At 43.6% G+C, this 13,734-nt stretch overlaps 1 protein-coding gene across 1 annotated transcript in view; it reads right to left on the bottom strand.

The window, feature by feature from the left end:
- Window positions 1-5,251: 5,251 nt before the first annotated feature.
- FAM221B (family with sequence similarity 221 member B) overlaps window positions 5,252-13,734 on the bottom strand; it is a 34,305-nt gene continuing 25,822 nt past the window's right edge. The window contains exons 3-6 of the mRNA XM_043985232.1: window positions 8,125-8,235; window positions 7,769-7,966; window positions 6,959-7,078; window positions 5,252-5,313 (exon numbers count right to left, since the gene is read on the bottom strand). Coding sequence (XP_043841167.1) covers window positions 5,252-5,313; window positions 6,959-7,078; window positions 7,769-7,966; window positions 8,125-8,235 — 491 coding nt within the window. The remainder of the gene's footprint in view (window positions 5,314-6,958; window positions 7,079-7,768; window positions 7,967-8,124; window positions 8,236-13,734) is intronic.

The raw sequence follows: 13,734 nt of genomic DNA, 5'->3' as shown, positions 1-13,734 counted from the left end.
TGGTATTTTGTATACAGTACATTTCACTCTGCTTCAGCTCATGTAGATCTCTCCAGGTTTTCCCGATAGCATCCTATTCATCACAACCTCTATATAGTACCTTAAGCTTGACAGAGAATCTTCTTCACAAAAGCCCAGCAAAGTAGGTACCATACATTTTGCCGTTATAACCAATCATCATAACTATTTCCCTCTATCCCACTCCCTTCCCATGACATTTACTCTATCTTCTTTTTACCTATTCCTCCTCAGAGGTGCCTTACTTCTGACTATCCTCTCCCTCGCTCTGCACTCCCTTTTTCACCCTTCCTTCCTTGTCCTCTTCCCCTCCTATTTTCCTGCAGGGTTAAATAGATTGCTCCTCCCAACTGGGTATGAAAGCTATTCCCTCCATGAGTGCACTCCAATGAGATCAGGGTCCCTGAGCTAATTCTGTGTTCTAAATTTTTCTTCCTCCCTCCTCAACCCTCCCTATGAGATCAAGCAATTCAATATGTCATACTGGTGCAGTAATGCAGAACATCTTCATCTTCCTTGAAAGTGTTTTGCTTTTTACTGCTCTCTCCCCCAATCTGCCCTTTCCTCCTTCCCTTCTCCCTGCCCTTTTCTCCCCCCCCCCAGGGCAAAAGTATATTACTATACCTACTTGAGTATGTATGTTAGTCCTTCTTTGAGCCAATTCTGATGATATTAAGGTTCACTCACTCTCCAACTCCCTCCCCCTCTTTTACTCTCCTCCATAAGCTTTCTTCTTGTTTCCTTCATGTGAACCACCTCTCCCCAGACCATCTCTCCCCTTCTCCCTTCCCCGGTTTATTCCTCCTACACCTCAACCCTATTTTAATGATGTCATCATGGATTAGCTAGGTGGCACAGTGGACAAAGCACCAGCCCTGGACCCAGGAGGCCCCCCAAGCTCAAATCCAGTCCCAGACATAAGACACCCCTCCCCGTCTGACCTACAAAGAACAAAACATAAATGCTTTACAGATATCATCCCTTCATATTCAATTCAGCCCTGTCTTCTGTGAATTTCTTGTGAAGAATTTTTGTTTTGTTTTGTTTTGTTTTTTGGTGAGGCAACCAGGGTCAAGCGACTTGCCCAGGGTCACACAGCTATTAATTGTCAAGTGTCTGAGGTCACACTTGAACTCAGGTTCTCCTGAGTCCAGGGCCAGTGCTCCATCCACTGCACCATCTAGCCGCCCCTGAATTTCTTTGGGGTTTTTTTGGTTTTTTTGGCGGGGCAATTGGGGTTAAGTGACTTGCCCAGGGTCACACGGCTAGTAAGTGTTAAGTGTCTGAGGCCGGATTTGAACTCAGGTCCTCCTGAATCCAGGGCCAGTGCTCTATCCACTGCGTCACCTAGCTGCCCCTGCTCCTGAATTTATTGAGATAGTTCTTATGATTTCAAAGTATTATCTTCCCATGTAGGAATGTAAACAGTTTGATCTTTTAATATCCCTCATGAAGTCTTTTTCCTGTTTACCTTTTTATGCTTCTCCAGGATCTTGTATTTGAAAGTCAAATTTTCTATTCAGTTCAGGTCTTTTCATCACAAATGCTTGAAAGACCTCTTTCTCATTGAAATCCCATTTTTGCCTCTGAAAAATTATACTCAATTTTGCTGGGTACCTGATTTTTGGCTGAAGTCCCAGTTCCTTTGCCCTTTGGAATATCATATTCCATGCCCTTTGGTCCTTTAATGTAGAAGCTGCTAGATCTTGCTTTATCCTTATTGGAATTCCACAGTATTTGAATTCCTTTTTTCTAGCTGCTTGCAGTATTTTCTCCTTGACCTGGGAGTCCTGGAATTTGGCTATAATATTACTGGAGGTTTTCCTTTTGGGATTCTTTCAGGAGGTGATTGGTGGATTCTTTCAATTTCTATTTTAGCTTCTGCTTCTAGAATATCAAGGCAATTTTCCCTCACAATCTCTTGGAGGATGGTGTCTAGGCTTTTGTTTTGGTCATGGTTTTCAGGTAGTCCAATGATTTTCAAATGATCTCTCCTAGATTTATTTTCTAGGTCAGCGGTTTTTCCAAGAAGATATTTCACACTGCCCTCTATTTTTTCATTCAATTGGATTTGCTTTACTGTGTCTTGGTTTCTCATAAAGTCACTAGCTTCCATTTGTTCAGTCCTAATTCTTAGGCAGTTATTTTTATCAGACAGTTTTTAAATCTCCTTTTCCATTTGGCTTTTCAAACTGTTGACTTTTTTCTCATGACTCTCCTGCATCGCTCTCATTTCCCTTTCCATTCTTTCTTCCTTTTCTCTACATCTTCTTTCTATTTCTCCTACTTTCTCTTCAAAGTCCCTTTTGAGAGCTTCCATGGCCTGAGACCAGTTCATATTTTTCTTGGAAGCTTTGGATGTTGGAGCTTTGACACTGTTATTATCTTCTTCTTCTTCTGAGGTTGTATTGTGGTCTACCTTACCCCCAAAGAATTTTTCGATGGTCTTCTGCTTTCTCTGCCTGCTCATCCTGGCTTACTATGTCTTGGCTTTTTAACTCCTTTAAATGTGGTACTGCTTCCAGGACACACTGTTCAAGCTACAGCGTGGCCTGGGGGATGATTGAGCTTCTTCTCAGCCTGCCTGACCTCGCTTTGATTTTAAACTCTCTACTGGGGGGGTGGGGGTGGTGGGGCTGCTTCTTGGCTCCACTGTTGTTCTCAGCTTCAGAGGGTCCCAGGTGTTTTGGGTTGAGGGGGGGCAGGCTTTAATCTCATCTGGCCTGTTCTCAGGTTCAGAGATAACCTCAGGCCTATTTACTAAGAAACCAACCAGCAAAGCTTTCTGTGGTGTGGTTCTCAGCTTCTGATGAGACTGCTCCCCTGCTCCCCTCCCCCACCTGGGCCTCCTGCCGCTAGGGATTTCTTCCTGGTTGCCTGCTGGGGTGGGACAGTTGAATCCTTCCCCCCAATCCATTGGTATCCCTGCACTTACACCGCCCCCCCCCCCCAGGCCAGCCATTTAGTCCGACCGCGAGCGCTCCGTTCTGCAGACGATTCAGAGGCACTGGGGCAAATTCCTCTGGCAGGTGTCTTGTGTGTCAGCCTGATTGTGGGGTTAGGCTTTATTTGTGGCCCAGCACAGCCCCCTGAAATTTATCTATAGCTGGAGAAAACTCTCAGCTCATATTTTTGTGTGTTTTTCTGCCCCAAGGGTTCTTTTATTGCTATTTTTGGGGTTATTGTATCAGGAGACCTGTGAGCTTAATGTCTTTCCTCCGCCATCTTGGCTCTGCCCCCTGCAGTAAACTCTTAACAATTACTTATTGAATTTGAATCGTAACTCAGACTTTCTATGTACCATCTATGTCTAATACTATAAAAAAACACCAGTGGCTGTGATTTAAGGCTGGCATACCTGGTAGATCTTTTTATTAATATTATTATTTTATTTTTTACAATTACACATAAACATAGTTTTCAACATTCATTTCTGTAGGATTTTGAATTCCAAATTTTTCTACCTTCTTCCCTTCCCTCCCTACCTCCCCAAGATAGCAAGCAATCTGATAGTACAATCACGTTGAGCATATTTCCACATTGGTCATGTTGTAAGAGAAGAATCAGAACAAAAGAGAAAAACCACATGAAAGAAAAAACAAACAAAAACCCAACAAAAGTGAAAATAATATGCTTCGTTCTGCATTCAGATTCCATAGTTCTTTTTCTGGATGTGGAGAACATTTTCCATCACGAGTCTTTTGGAATTCTCTTGGATCATTATATTTCTGAGAAGAGCTAAGTCCATCATAGTTGATCATTGCACAATGTTTCTATTACTGTGTACAATTTTTTCTTGGTTCTGCTCGTCTCACTCAGCATCAGTTCATGTAAGTCCTTACAGGTTTCTCTGAAATCCCCCTGCTTATCATTTCTTACAGCACAATAGTATTCCATCACATTCATATGTCACAACTTATTCAGCCATTCCCCAATTGATGGGGATCCCCTCAATTTCCAATTCTTTGCCATGGCAGGTCTTCTGGACAGAAAATTCAGTGCCCTCCTGCTCCTTTAGCTTTTATCAGGGTAGAATCTTATTTCCTTCAGACTAGGGGTAGTGACCGATAAGACCTTGGTCTCTTCACTTTCCTTCCCCCCAGCCCAGAGCAATTTTTACACTAACAAGGAGGAATAAAGGCTTAATTAAGCCCAGGGCTGAAGCTGAGGGCTGAAGTGAGATTTTAGGCATCATCATTAGATGAGGAAGGGAGGTTGGTTTTGGGTGAGGGGGCCTTTTAGGATCCTTGAAACTGTACCAGAGAGGCAGCTACCTAGTCCTAAGACTATCCTGTTTATAGATGTCTTCATAGACTCATACTCAGTTCCCGCTGAGTAGAAATAGGCAATTGGGACCAAACTCAGCAAAAAAGATTGCTCTAGGTTGGATCCAACCACATCTCCTTTTCACTTGTGCAAGCTGGATATGGGTCCTGCTCACCACAGTGACAATGTGAGATGAAAGGACTTGGTACCCTGCAGTGAGGGGACTGCACCAGCAAGTCCCTTGCATTCAATTCTCTTTTACTTTTCAGGCAGCATTTCCAAATTCTGCATCCTGTACTCTGACCATTAACCTCACCTCAACCTCCTCCCCTCCCTCTAGAACTCTGGACTCTTGTCCCTAGAACTGCCCACTATACTGACATGCACACATACTTTTGCCTACACAGACTATTGATTCAAATATAGGCTACTCTGCTCCCCTCACTCCTTTTCTGGCTAATTTAAAGCCCAAGAGAGGCCATCAGTGTTCACATTTATATTTTTGTCTTTTCAAAGAGATAAAATTTTAGGAGTAAGGTATATACAAGGTGTTCCAAAGGTTTTAGTGTAGTTTTGAGCTTAAAAGCTTAAAATTTCACTGAGACTTTGGGGATGCCATAGTTACGTGGCGGGACTTTCTCTCTCTACACACACACACACACACACACACACACACGCACACACACATACACACACGCACACACACACGCACACACATAGCCATATCCATGTGCATTCTCCTTTGCTCAAATACACATGCAGACATATACATGCACATGCTCACATATGCATGACACACAGCACACATATATGCACACCATATCCATAGCACAGCACTACACACGTATATGCATTTACATGAATCCATACATGGGTTCACATATAAGTTCAGCCATGCACTGGCATGCCCACACACATGCTTATATACATCTATGTTCATCCATGTCCACACACTGTGGACATATCTTTATTTCCTGGCGTTGGGGCCCAGCTCACATGTTCCTATGCCGGGTGTAATACTGCATGTCCCTGGGGAGGGAAGAGCAGAGTAGGTGAGGATTGAGGGTCAGAAGGGCTTGTTGGGGCCAGGACCAGAAGGTCCAGGGAACTCAGAAGGGCCCGGGGGACTCTGCTTCACAAGGGCCTCAAATTCCGAGGCAGGGAGGATGATATCCCGAAGGGCAGGCATCTCAGCAAAAGGTATGTAGTCAGCTCCTGAGGGGGAAACCAGCATGGGGTGGGGGAGAGGGATGGTCATCAATGGTTGTAGGGGGGGTGGCTGTGAGGAGTGGATGACAGTAGTAGAAGGGATGAAGAGGGAAAATGGTTAGTGGGGGGGTAGTCTGGGAGGTATGGGGAATGGTTACACAAGAGCTGGACAGAGAACCAGGGAAAATGGCCCTGGGGGTGGGGTGATGGTGATAGACAAAGGGATTAGGGGAAAGATGGGAAATTGGGGCAGATGTAAAAAGGAAGTCAAGGGGGATGGGTGGGTTATGGGGATTGGGAAACCCCTCATCATATGACCCTCCCTCACTGTATGGCCCCCTCCACTGTTTGGCCCTCCTTTCGAAATGGTCTTCCTCACCATATGGCCTTCCTCACCATATGGCCTTTCTTACCATTTGACTCCTCCTCCATATGGCCCTCATCATTCTGTATGGCCAGCCTCTTTATATGGCCTACCTTACTATACCACCTTCCTTGACATATGGCTCCCCTCTCCATATGGCCTCCCTCACCACCCTCATAAAGCTATCTTTCCATCTGGCCTTGTAAAGGAAATGCTCATTTTGCTTTGTTGGAATTTCATATATGTATCCAATTCTAATGTCTACTTAACATCTTATAGACTATAAGAACATAATTAAGGGACTTTAAAATAAATCCTCCTCTTGGGGGTCCCTGAGGGAGGATTCATCAGGGAGAATTTGGGGAATTGGTCTAATCTGATAACCTAAATTTGCACCAAGGTTTCCCCCTCCTGCTCTTTCCTTTGTCTGATACCTCCAAGGGGAGAAGGGAGGTGACTGGAGCAGGAGCTTGGTTCTTACCATCTAATTATGAAGACAGAAATAAATAGGTGAAGGAAAGGAGCCAATGACTTATTGCTCTATAATCTGGGTCAGCCAAACCAGCCAACTTTGTTTAGACTTTAGTCAAGTTTGGATTAAAAATAAAAAATCCTATCTCTTTTTATGCCGACATGTTAGTTTTGTCTCTTTCCCTTTCATTTTTGAGGAAAAGAGTTCCTTTAGATATATTGGAGTTTTGTCTTGGCTAAAACTAAGGAGGCTGGGGAAGTGGAGATCTAAACCACATTGGAAGTGTTTATAGCGGTGACCGCAACCAAGCCAACTCCAGAACTGAGGGAGAACAGGGAGAATGGGAAGACAGGAAGACAGGAGACCCAGGAGAGATGGCTATGGATGCTGCAGCACTTTACTACCTGGGTTATTCATTATGATCTCCTTCACCATATGACATGGCCTATCATTCTTTTACCACATTGCTTCAATTCAATATACAATCCTACTCACCATGCAGCTACCCATTCTCCAGAGGCCTCCCTCACCATGCCCCCCCTTAGCACACAATCCCCCTCACCATATCGCTCCACTCTCCATATGTCCCCCTCACTGTACAGCTCCCTTTGCTGAACGGCTCTTCTCACCAATTGGTCGCCCTCCCTGCCTCCTGGTCTCCTCTGACTCAAAGAAGGTCTCGTGCTCCTCCCATCGTCGGTCACATGCGGCACAAAGGAAGTTTGACTGGAAGAAGTTACACTGGCAACCTGTGAGAGGGCAGAGGGAAGGGGGCAGCAGCAGCAGAGAACATGGAGGCAAATAGGGCATTCCCCAGTCTTGGTTCCCCTTTCCCACTTATATCTCCCCATCTCCATTCTTTTCACTCATATTCATCACACATCTATCTCTAATTCTCATTCCTGTCACCATCCCCATTTTTAGCTCCATCCCTATCTCTATTTTCATTCCAATACTATTAGCCTCCATTTCCATGCGTATACCATTCCCAATCTCTCATCCTATCCCATTAGCTCCATTATCCTTCCTATTCTAACTTTGTCCCCTTTATCATATCATCCCTTTCCCTTAGTTCCATCTCTAAAATGACATTTTTGTGAGAAACAAGATGAGTTGTAAATAAATCTTAATCCTTTGTGCAACCCAAGGACTCACTGGGAGGAGGGTTTCTTCCTTCCTCTTTAGGCTTCCCTAATCCCACTTCTTTCTCCATCACCCCAGGCAAATAAATCTCATTTGAGTCCTTTGTGCACCCACAGAACCATTATCAATATCCTTGGTTGCTTTCACTCCCACAAGTTAATTGACCAGGTAGCCAGTGTTCCATCTCTATCTCTATTCACTTTTCACCATCCTGTTTTCCCTAACCAATTAGTCCCTATATCCCCCCCCCACACCCCATTAACATTTCCCATTGCCCGTTCTCAGGGGAGGGGTACCGCGATGTCGACAGGCGTGGGATCCTGTGGCTAAGTGTTCCTCATGGTTGTGTTTGCAGCGACAAAGGGCTCTCCAAGCTTTGGGGTCAAAACCAGATCGTTTCTGAAGCCAGAACTCTCCTACTTCTTCTGGTCGTGACGGGATGAAGCAGAACATTTGACACCTGCATGAAGTCTTGGTACAGGGAACGGATATATCTGTGGGGAAAAAATGGTGGGTGGGGAGGGACAGATCCCTCCCATAACTGACAGTATCTAGTCTACCCCCCAGTGCTCGAGAGCATAAAACTGGGAGGATATGCTCTCTGTTGCTGAAAGAATTCTACTGTTTCCTCTTCCACCTTTCTCTTCTGTACCTGAGATGATCCGGTGCTGGGCCAGCAGGTGTCCACAAAAACATTTTGACTCATTCCCAATACGGTAGCAGTCCCATAGGTAATGAGGGCAGCGCCAACCAATGTAAAGACCTGAAGATGGGATGGTAAAAAGGGGGTTGAGTGATCAGAAAAGGAAGGGGTTATGCTACACAAAGTGGGGTGGGAAGTTAGATGGACCAAGTTACTGGACATTCCGGAAGACCATATCTCCTTCATCTCATCACACATGCCACCCATTCACTTCCTTAGAGATACCCCTTCTATGCAGTACCCTCCAGGGCTGGTACCTTTCTTTTACAGGTAGCATAATGATATGGGACAAGTGATTGGGAGTCAAAATTCCCAGCTTCACTACCTGTGTGAGCTTGGTCAAGTCACTAAACTCTGGGCCTCAGTTTCTTCATCTATAAAATGGGGGGGGATGAATTACATGACTTCTAAGGCACCTTCTACCTCTATATGTTATGAACACCCCAGATGGCTTCATCTGTCCTCTTGGTACGTTACTTATGCCTCGAGAATTTTCAGCTGTCCCCTAATGCTCTCACCTACTCCTGGAAGTATTTCAACTATAAGAACGAACTTTTCTAATCAACGGTGGAGGATAATAGAATTCTAGAATGTCAAAGCTGTGGGGACCTTAAATTATAAGTAGATGGATCTAAAACTTCTTGGGGGCAGGGGTAGACTTTGAACTTTGTGGAAGCTTTACAGCATGCTTTCAACTGCTCAGAGTTAAGAGACAGGGGAGGGGAGAGGCTAGGTGGCACAGTGGATAAAGCACCAGCCCTGGATTCAGGAGTACCTGAGTTCAAATCTGGCCTCAGACACTTGACACTTACTAGCTGTGTGACCCTGGGCAAGTCACTTAACCCCCATTGCCCCCCCCCCCCAAAAAAAAAAGAGACAGGGGAGATGTTCATTAGAGAAATTCCAGGATGTCAGAATCCTAGGAGGGAATTCTAGCATGAAAGCTTGTCAGATGCCCACACCTGAAAAAAAAAAAAGGAAGAGGAGGTGTGTGGAAAGGAGTAGATCGGGGAGCAAAACTGAGAGACAGAAATAAGGGAAGAGAGTCTGTGAGAGTCATGGGAGTGAGGAGAGATGGGAAGGAATCTTAGTAGATCATGGTACTCCCGGAGCCTAACCAAGAAGTTTCAGAGATCTACAACCTGTCCTGAGAGGTTGGCAGAGCTTCTTGCTAGCCACTGAGACAGTTCTAAGAGGTGAAGGGGATTAATTAACAATACCGCCCCTCCCCTATAAATTTTCTGAGGGAGATTTTTTCCCTATTTCCCCATTTGAGGAGTTGTAGGAGATTGCACCTAACTGTATAAAGGGCAGAGTAGACTCTATAACTTAGCTCATTTTTTGTTGTTTCATGTCTTAATTCAATGCTTTTATTGTTGGAGTTAGGTGTCTCTTATATGGTTTGGTAACAGTTGTATGGAAGTTAGGAGCTATGAGTTGTTTAATTCATTGCCCCAAACTGTCTCACATTGAACCTAATATGTAAAAGGAGCTCTGAGTTGTCTGGGCCCTCTGCTAGAGGTATATCCTTGGTGACTTGCATTAGAAACCTTAAATTGAAAAAAAACAACAACCCTAAATTCAGAGCAGTAGAACCATTGGGACTTCAGGGGGTAGACTGAGGTTTAGATCATGGAAGAATAGGTGTAGGGGAGAGGAGCCCCACTTGGCAGGTTGCTACAGTGAGCTGGTGTAGAGGTACAAGCAGCTGTGACTAAAGTTATTCAAAGATAGGACTGTGAAAGTTATATGGAAGTAACCTTGTCAAGAGGGAAAAGGAAAGGGGACCCTGGATCCCAAGATGCTTTAGAAGGCAATTGTCAGAAGAAATCCATCAAAGATGATCACAGAAGTTTGGGGGAACACTTAAGGAATGATTAAAGGTTCTCTAGCTTGGGAGAAGTTCGCCAGGGGTCTCAGAGCTAAAACAGGGGAGGACCTTAACAATTCCTAAGGTAAGAAATATAAGCCTTCTGTTGATAAGGGTAGGACAGAGACATTAAGGCCAAAGAAGAGTAGCTTTGGACTGAGTTGAGAGGAATTGGAAGGACTTTGTCAGTTTGAAGAATATCTGTCCTTTAAGAGATGCGATTATTATTCTAAGAGAGTGTGGCAGAGGGAAGAGGAGGCAGAACCAGTTGGAAAAATAGGAGTTGAAAAAAAGAATATGAACCACTCCAACAACAATGGCCATTTACAGATTATAGAGGTGACTGAAGTGCCAGACTTCCTCCTAGAAGGTGGGAGTCACCTATGGTGATATTAAAATGACAGTCTATGTGCTGTGAAGATCTAGCCAGAAATGAAGAGAGACTACCCTTGTCTAACCCAAACTGCATATATGACTCTCTATATCCTGGGCAGGCAGAAGCCGAATGAGCCCTAGACTCAGGGATAGGTAAACTGAGGCTCAGAGACATTAAGTGATTTACTGGCAAGCATTATTTGTGAGGTCAGGGTTTAACTCTTCAAAAAGATCACGAAGCCCTGCCTTCCTAGTTGCAGACATGGGCATGAGTAATTAGACATTAAATGGAATCAAGAGCAGGGAGTCACTAATGAGGTTGCTGAAGCCTTATCCAGGAGTTAATATTTTGCTTTCTGACTCATTGGTGGGGGGGGCAGGGAGGAGAGAAGGTTAAAAATAAACAGTGACTTGGTTTTTATTTTTAAGTCAGGAGGGAAGGAGGGAGGGAGGGAGAGAGAGAGAGAGAGAGAGAGAGAGAGAGAGAGAGAGAGAGAGAGAGAGAGAGAGAGAGAGAGAGAGAGAGAGAGAGATTGTCAGGGGAATGACCTAAGATGACTTTCCAAAGTAGGAAGATGAGAGAGATACAGGCTGAAGTTTCTGCTGAGTAATAAATGAATCTCATCTGCATAGTTTGTGCACCTCAAACACACTATTTACTTCTGTTTGCTTTTTTTTTTCTTCTTCTTCTATCCTACAGGGTCTATGAAGACCTGAAAAGAAGCCCCTAGGATAAAAGCCATGTTGGGCACATGGGGCTCTCAGAATAGGTTAAAAACGAATGGGTTGTGGTACAGTGGATTAAGCACCAGCCCTGGATTCAGGAGGACCTGAGTTCAAATATGGCCTCAGACACTTGACACTTACTAACTTTGTGACCCTGGGCAAGTCACTTAACCCTCATTGCCCCACCAAAAAAAAAGAAAAAAAAGAATTGGTTCTTGAAGAGCCTGAAAGGGAGCAGACTAAGTTTCCTTCATATTCCAAAGAATACAAAACATAGCTCAGGCATGCTCTGGGCTCACTTTCCCAAGGCCTGCTCATGTTGACCAAAGAATCCTTACACAAAAATAAGTTGATTACAAGGCTTTAAAAATAATATTTTTCCCCCCTAATTACTTGTAAAAACAATGTTAGCATTCTCATTTTCAAATTTTGAGTTCCAAATTCTCTCCCTCCCTTCCCCCTCATTGAGAAAGCAAGCAATTTGACATAGGTTATATATATATATGTGTGTGTGTGTGTGTGTGTGTGTGTGTGTGTGTATAGTGATGATTACAAGACTTTTAATGTTTTTTAGGCTCATAGATTTAGAGCTGGAAGAGATCTTAAGAGATCATATAGCTCTGACTCTCTCCAGGGGAGGAAACTGGGGTTCAGGGAGGTTATGTCTTAACCAAGGTAATAAGATGGTGAGTGGCAGAATCAGGATTTGAATCCAGGTCCTTTGATTCTTGGGTTTGAATACCAGCTCTGCCCCCAAATCCAATGTTCTATCACATTGAAGTTTCTCTTAATATTTTGTAACTAGCTAATTTTTTTTCTATTATACATCATTATTTACCCCTCCCCCACCTTACCGTATCTGTTTCCTGTTATCTACAAACATTAAAAAAAAACAACACTAGGGGCAGCTAGATGGCGCAGTGGATAGAGCACTGGCCTTGGAGTCAGGAGTACCTGAGTTCAAATCCAGCCTCAGACACTTAACACTTACTAGCTGTGTGACCCTGGGCAAGTCACTTAACCCCAATTGCCTCACTAAAAAAAACAAAAAACACTAGAAAAGCTCCCAGGGCTGTGTATTTACCTAAGGTGAAGAAGGGAAGAAAAATCTGGGTGACTGCAATGATTTCCATAAAGAGTGAAAACCTCCCAGTAAGAAGTAATGGGTGTGGGGGGCAGCCAGGTGGCACAGTGGATAAAAGCACCGGCCCTGGATTCAAGAGTACCTGAGTTCAAATTCGGCCTCAGACACTTGACACTTACTAGCTGTGTGACCCTGGGTAAGTCACTTAACCCCCATTGCCCAGCAAAAAAAAAAAAAAAAGAGGTAATGGGTGATCACAGCCAGAAAGGAACAGGTAGACCAATTCTTGGGACCCACAAAAGAAAATAAATGAATGAAAGGGGAATTCCCAGATTTGGGGGTTTACATTGGCAGAAGGCCCGATATCCATAAGACTTATCTACTAAATATCACTTTTCTCCTTTTTAAAAAAAATATATTTCCCAATTACATGTAAAAACAATTTTTAATGTTCAGTTAACATTTTTTTTAAGTTCCAAATTCTCTCACTTCCTTCCTCCCCTCTCCCCTCTTTAAGACAGTAAACAATTCGATATAGGTTATACATGCCTCACTTTTCTCCCTACTTGTCTTCATCTACCATCAGGTATTCTCACCTATTCTTCTGACCACTCATACTTTTCCTTTCGGGTGTTTCCTTCTACATCTGTAATCCTCATTCAATTTGGCATCCTCACTTCTCCAAGAATCCTATTCTGTCTTCTAATTATCCTCACCAGTCCAGACATCAGATATCTTTGTGGATAAGATGTCACCTAAGACATAGATGGCATGCTAATCAAGTTTGTGGGAGATAAGAAGTTGGAAGGGGTAACAAATATGTTGGGCATTAGGATCAGGGTTCTAAAATATTTTGATAGGTTATAATGGTCGACCAAATTTAACAGGAGGACATGCAAGAGATAAATGGTGAAGCTCTGAGCTAAAGTAGAAGGGACCTTAGAGTTCAACTATTCCAACGCCTTTATTTTATAGGTGAGAAAACTGAGGCACAGAAGGGCCAGCTTGTTTAAGGTCACACAGTAAATGGCAGAGCAAGAATTTAAACTCATGAATTCAGATTCTAAATCCAGGGCTCTTTCCTTTGTTACCACCAAGTCTCATTTGGACTTAGGTTAAAAAAAATTCTGGGGCAGAGAAGAAATATGTGCTCTGAAGACAGGTTTTCCCTTAATTTCCCTTAGTTTAAAAAAACAACAACAACATTTCTTGGAAAAAACGAAAACCCAACTTATCTGAAAAGAGAAAACAGATTTGTGTGCACCCTGGACGAGATAACAATAAAAAGAATGACTTGTACATACAGTGTTTTAAGATCTAGATAGTACTTTTTTCTTTCTTTCTTTTTAGGGTCATACAGCTAGTAAGCGTCAAGTGTCTGAGACCAGATTTGAACTCAGGTCCTCCTGAATGCAGGGGTGGTGCTTTATCCACTGTGCCACCTAGCTGTCCTGATAGTACTTTCTTTATAATTTGGGGAGGTAGGTGTTTCAAGTATTAGTAT

This window comes from Dromiciops gliroides, chromosome 1 (genome assembly GCF_019393635.1).
Source record: "Dromiciops gliroides isolate mDroGli1 chromosome 1, mDroGli1.pri, whole genome shotgun sequence".
Lineage (NCBI taxonomy): Eukaryota > Metazoa > Chordata > Mammalia > Microbiotheria > Microbiotheriidae > Dromiciops > Dromiciops gliroides.
Note: the sequence above shows the minus strand (reverse complement) of the source record. Positions and strands in the feature narration are given on the sequence as shown.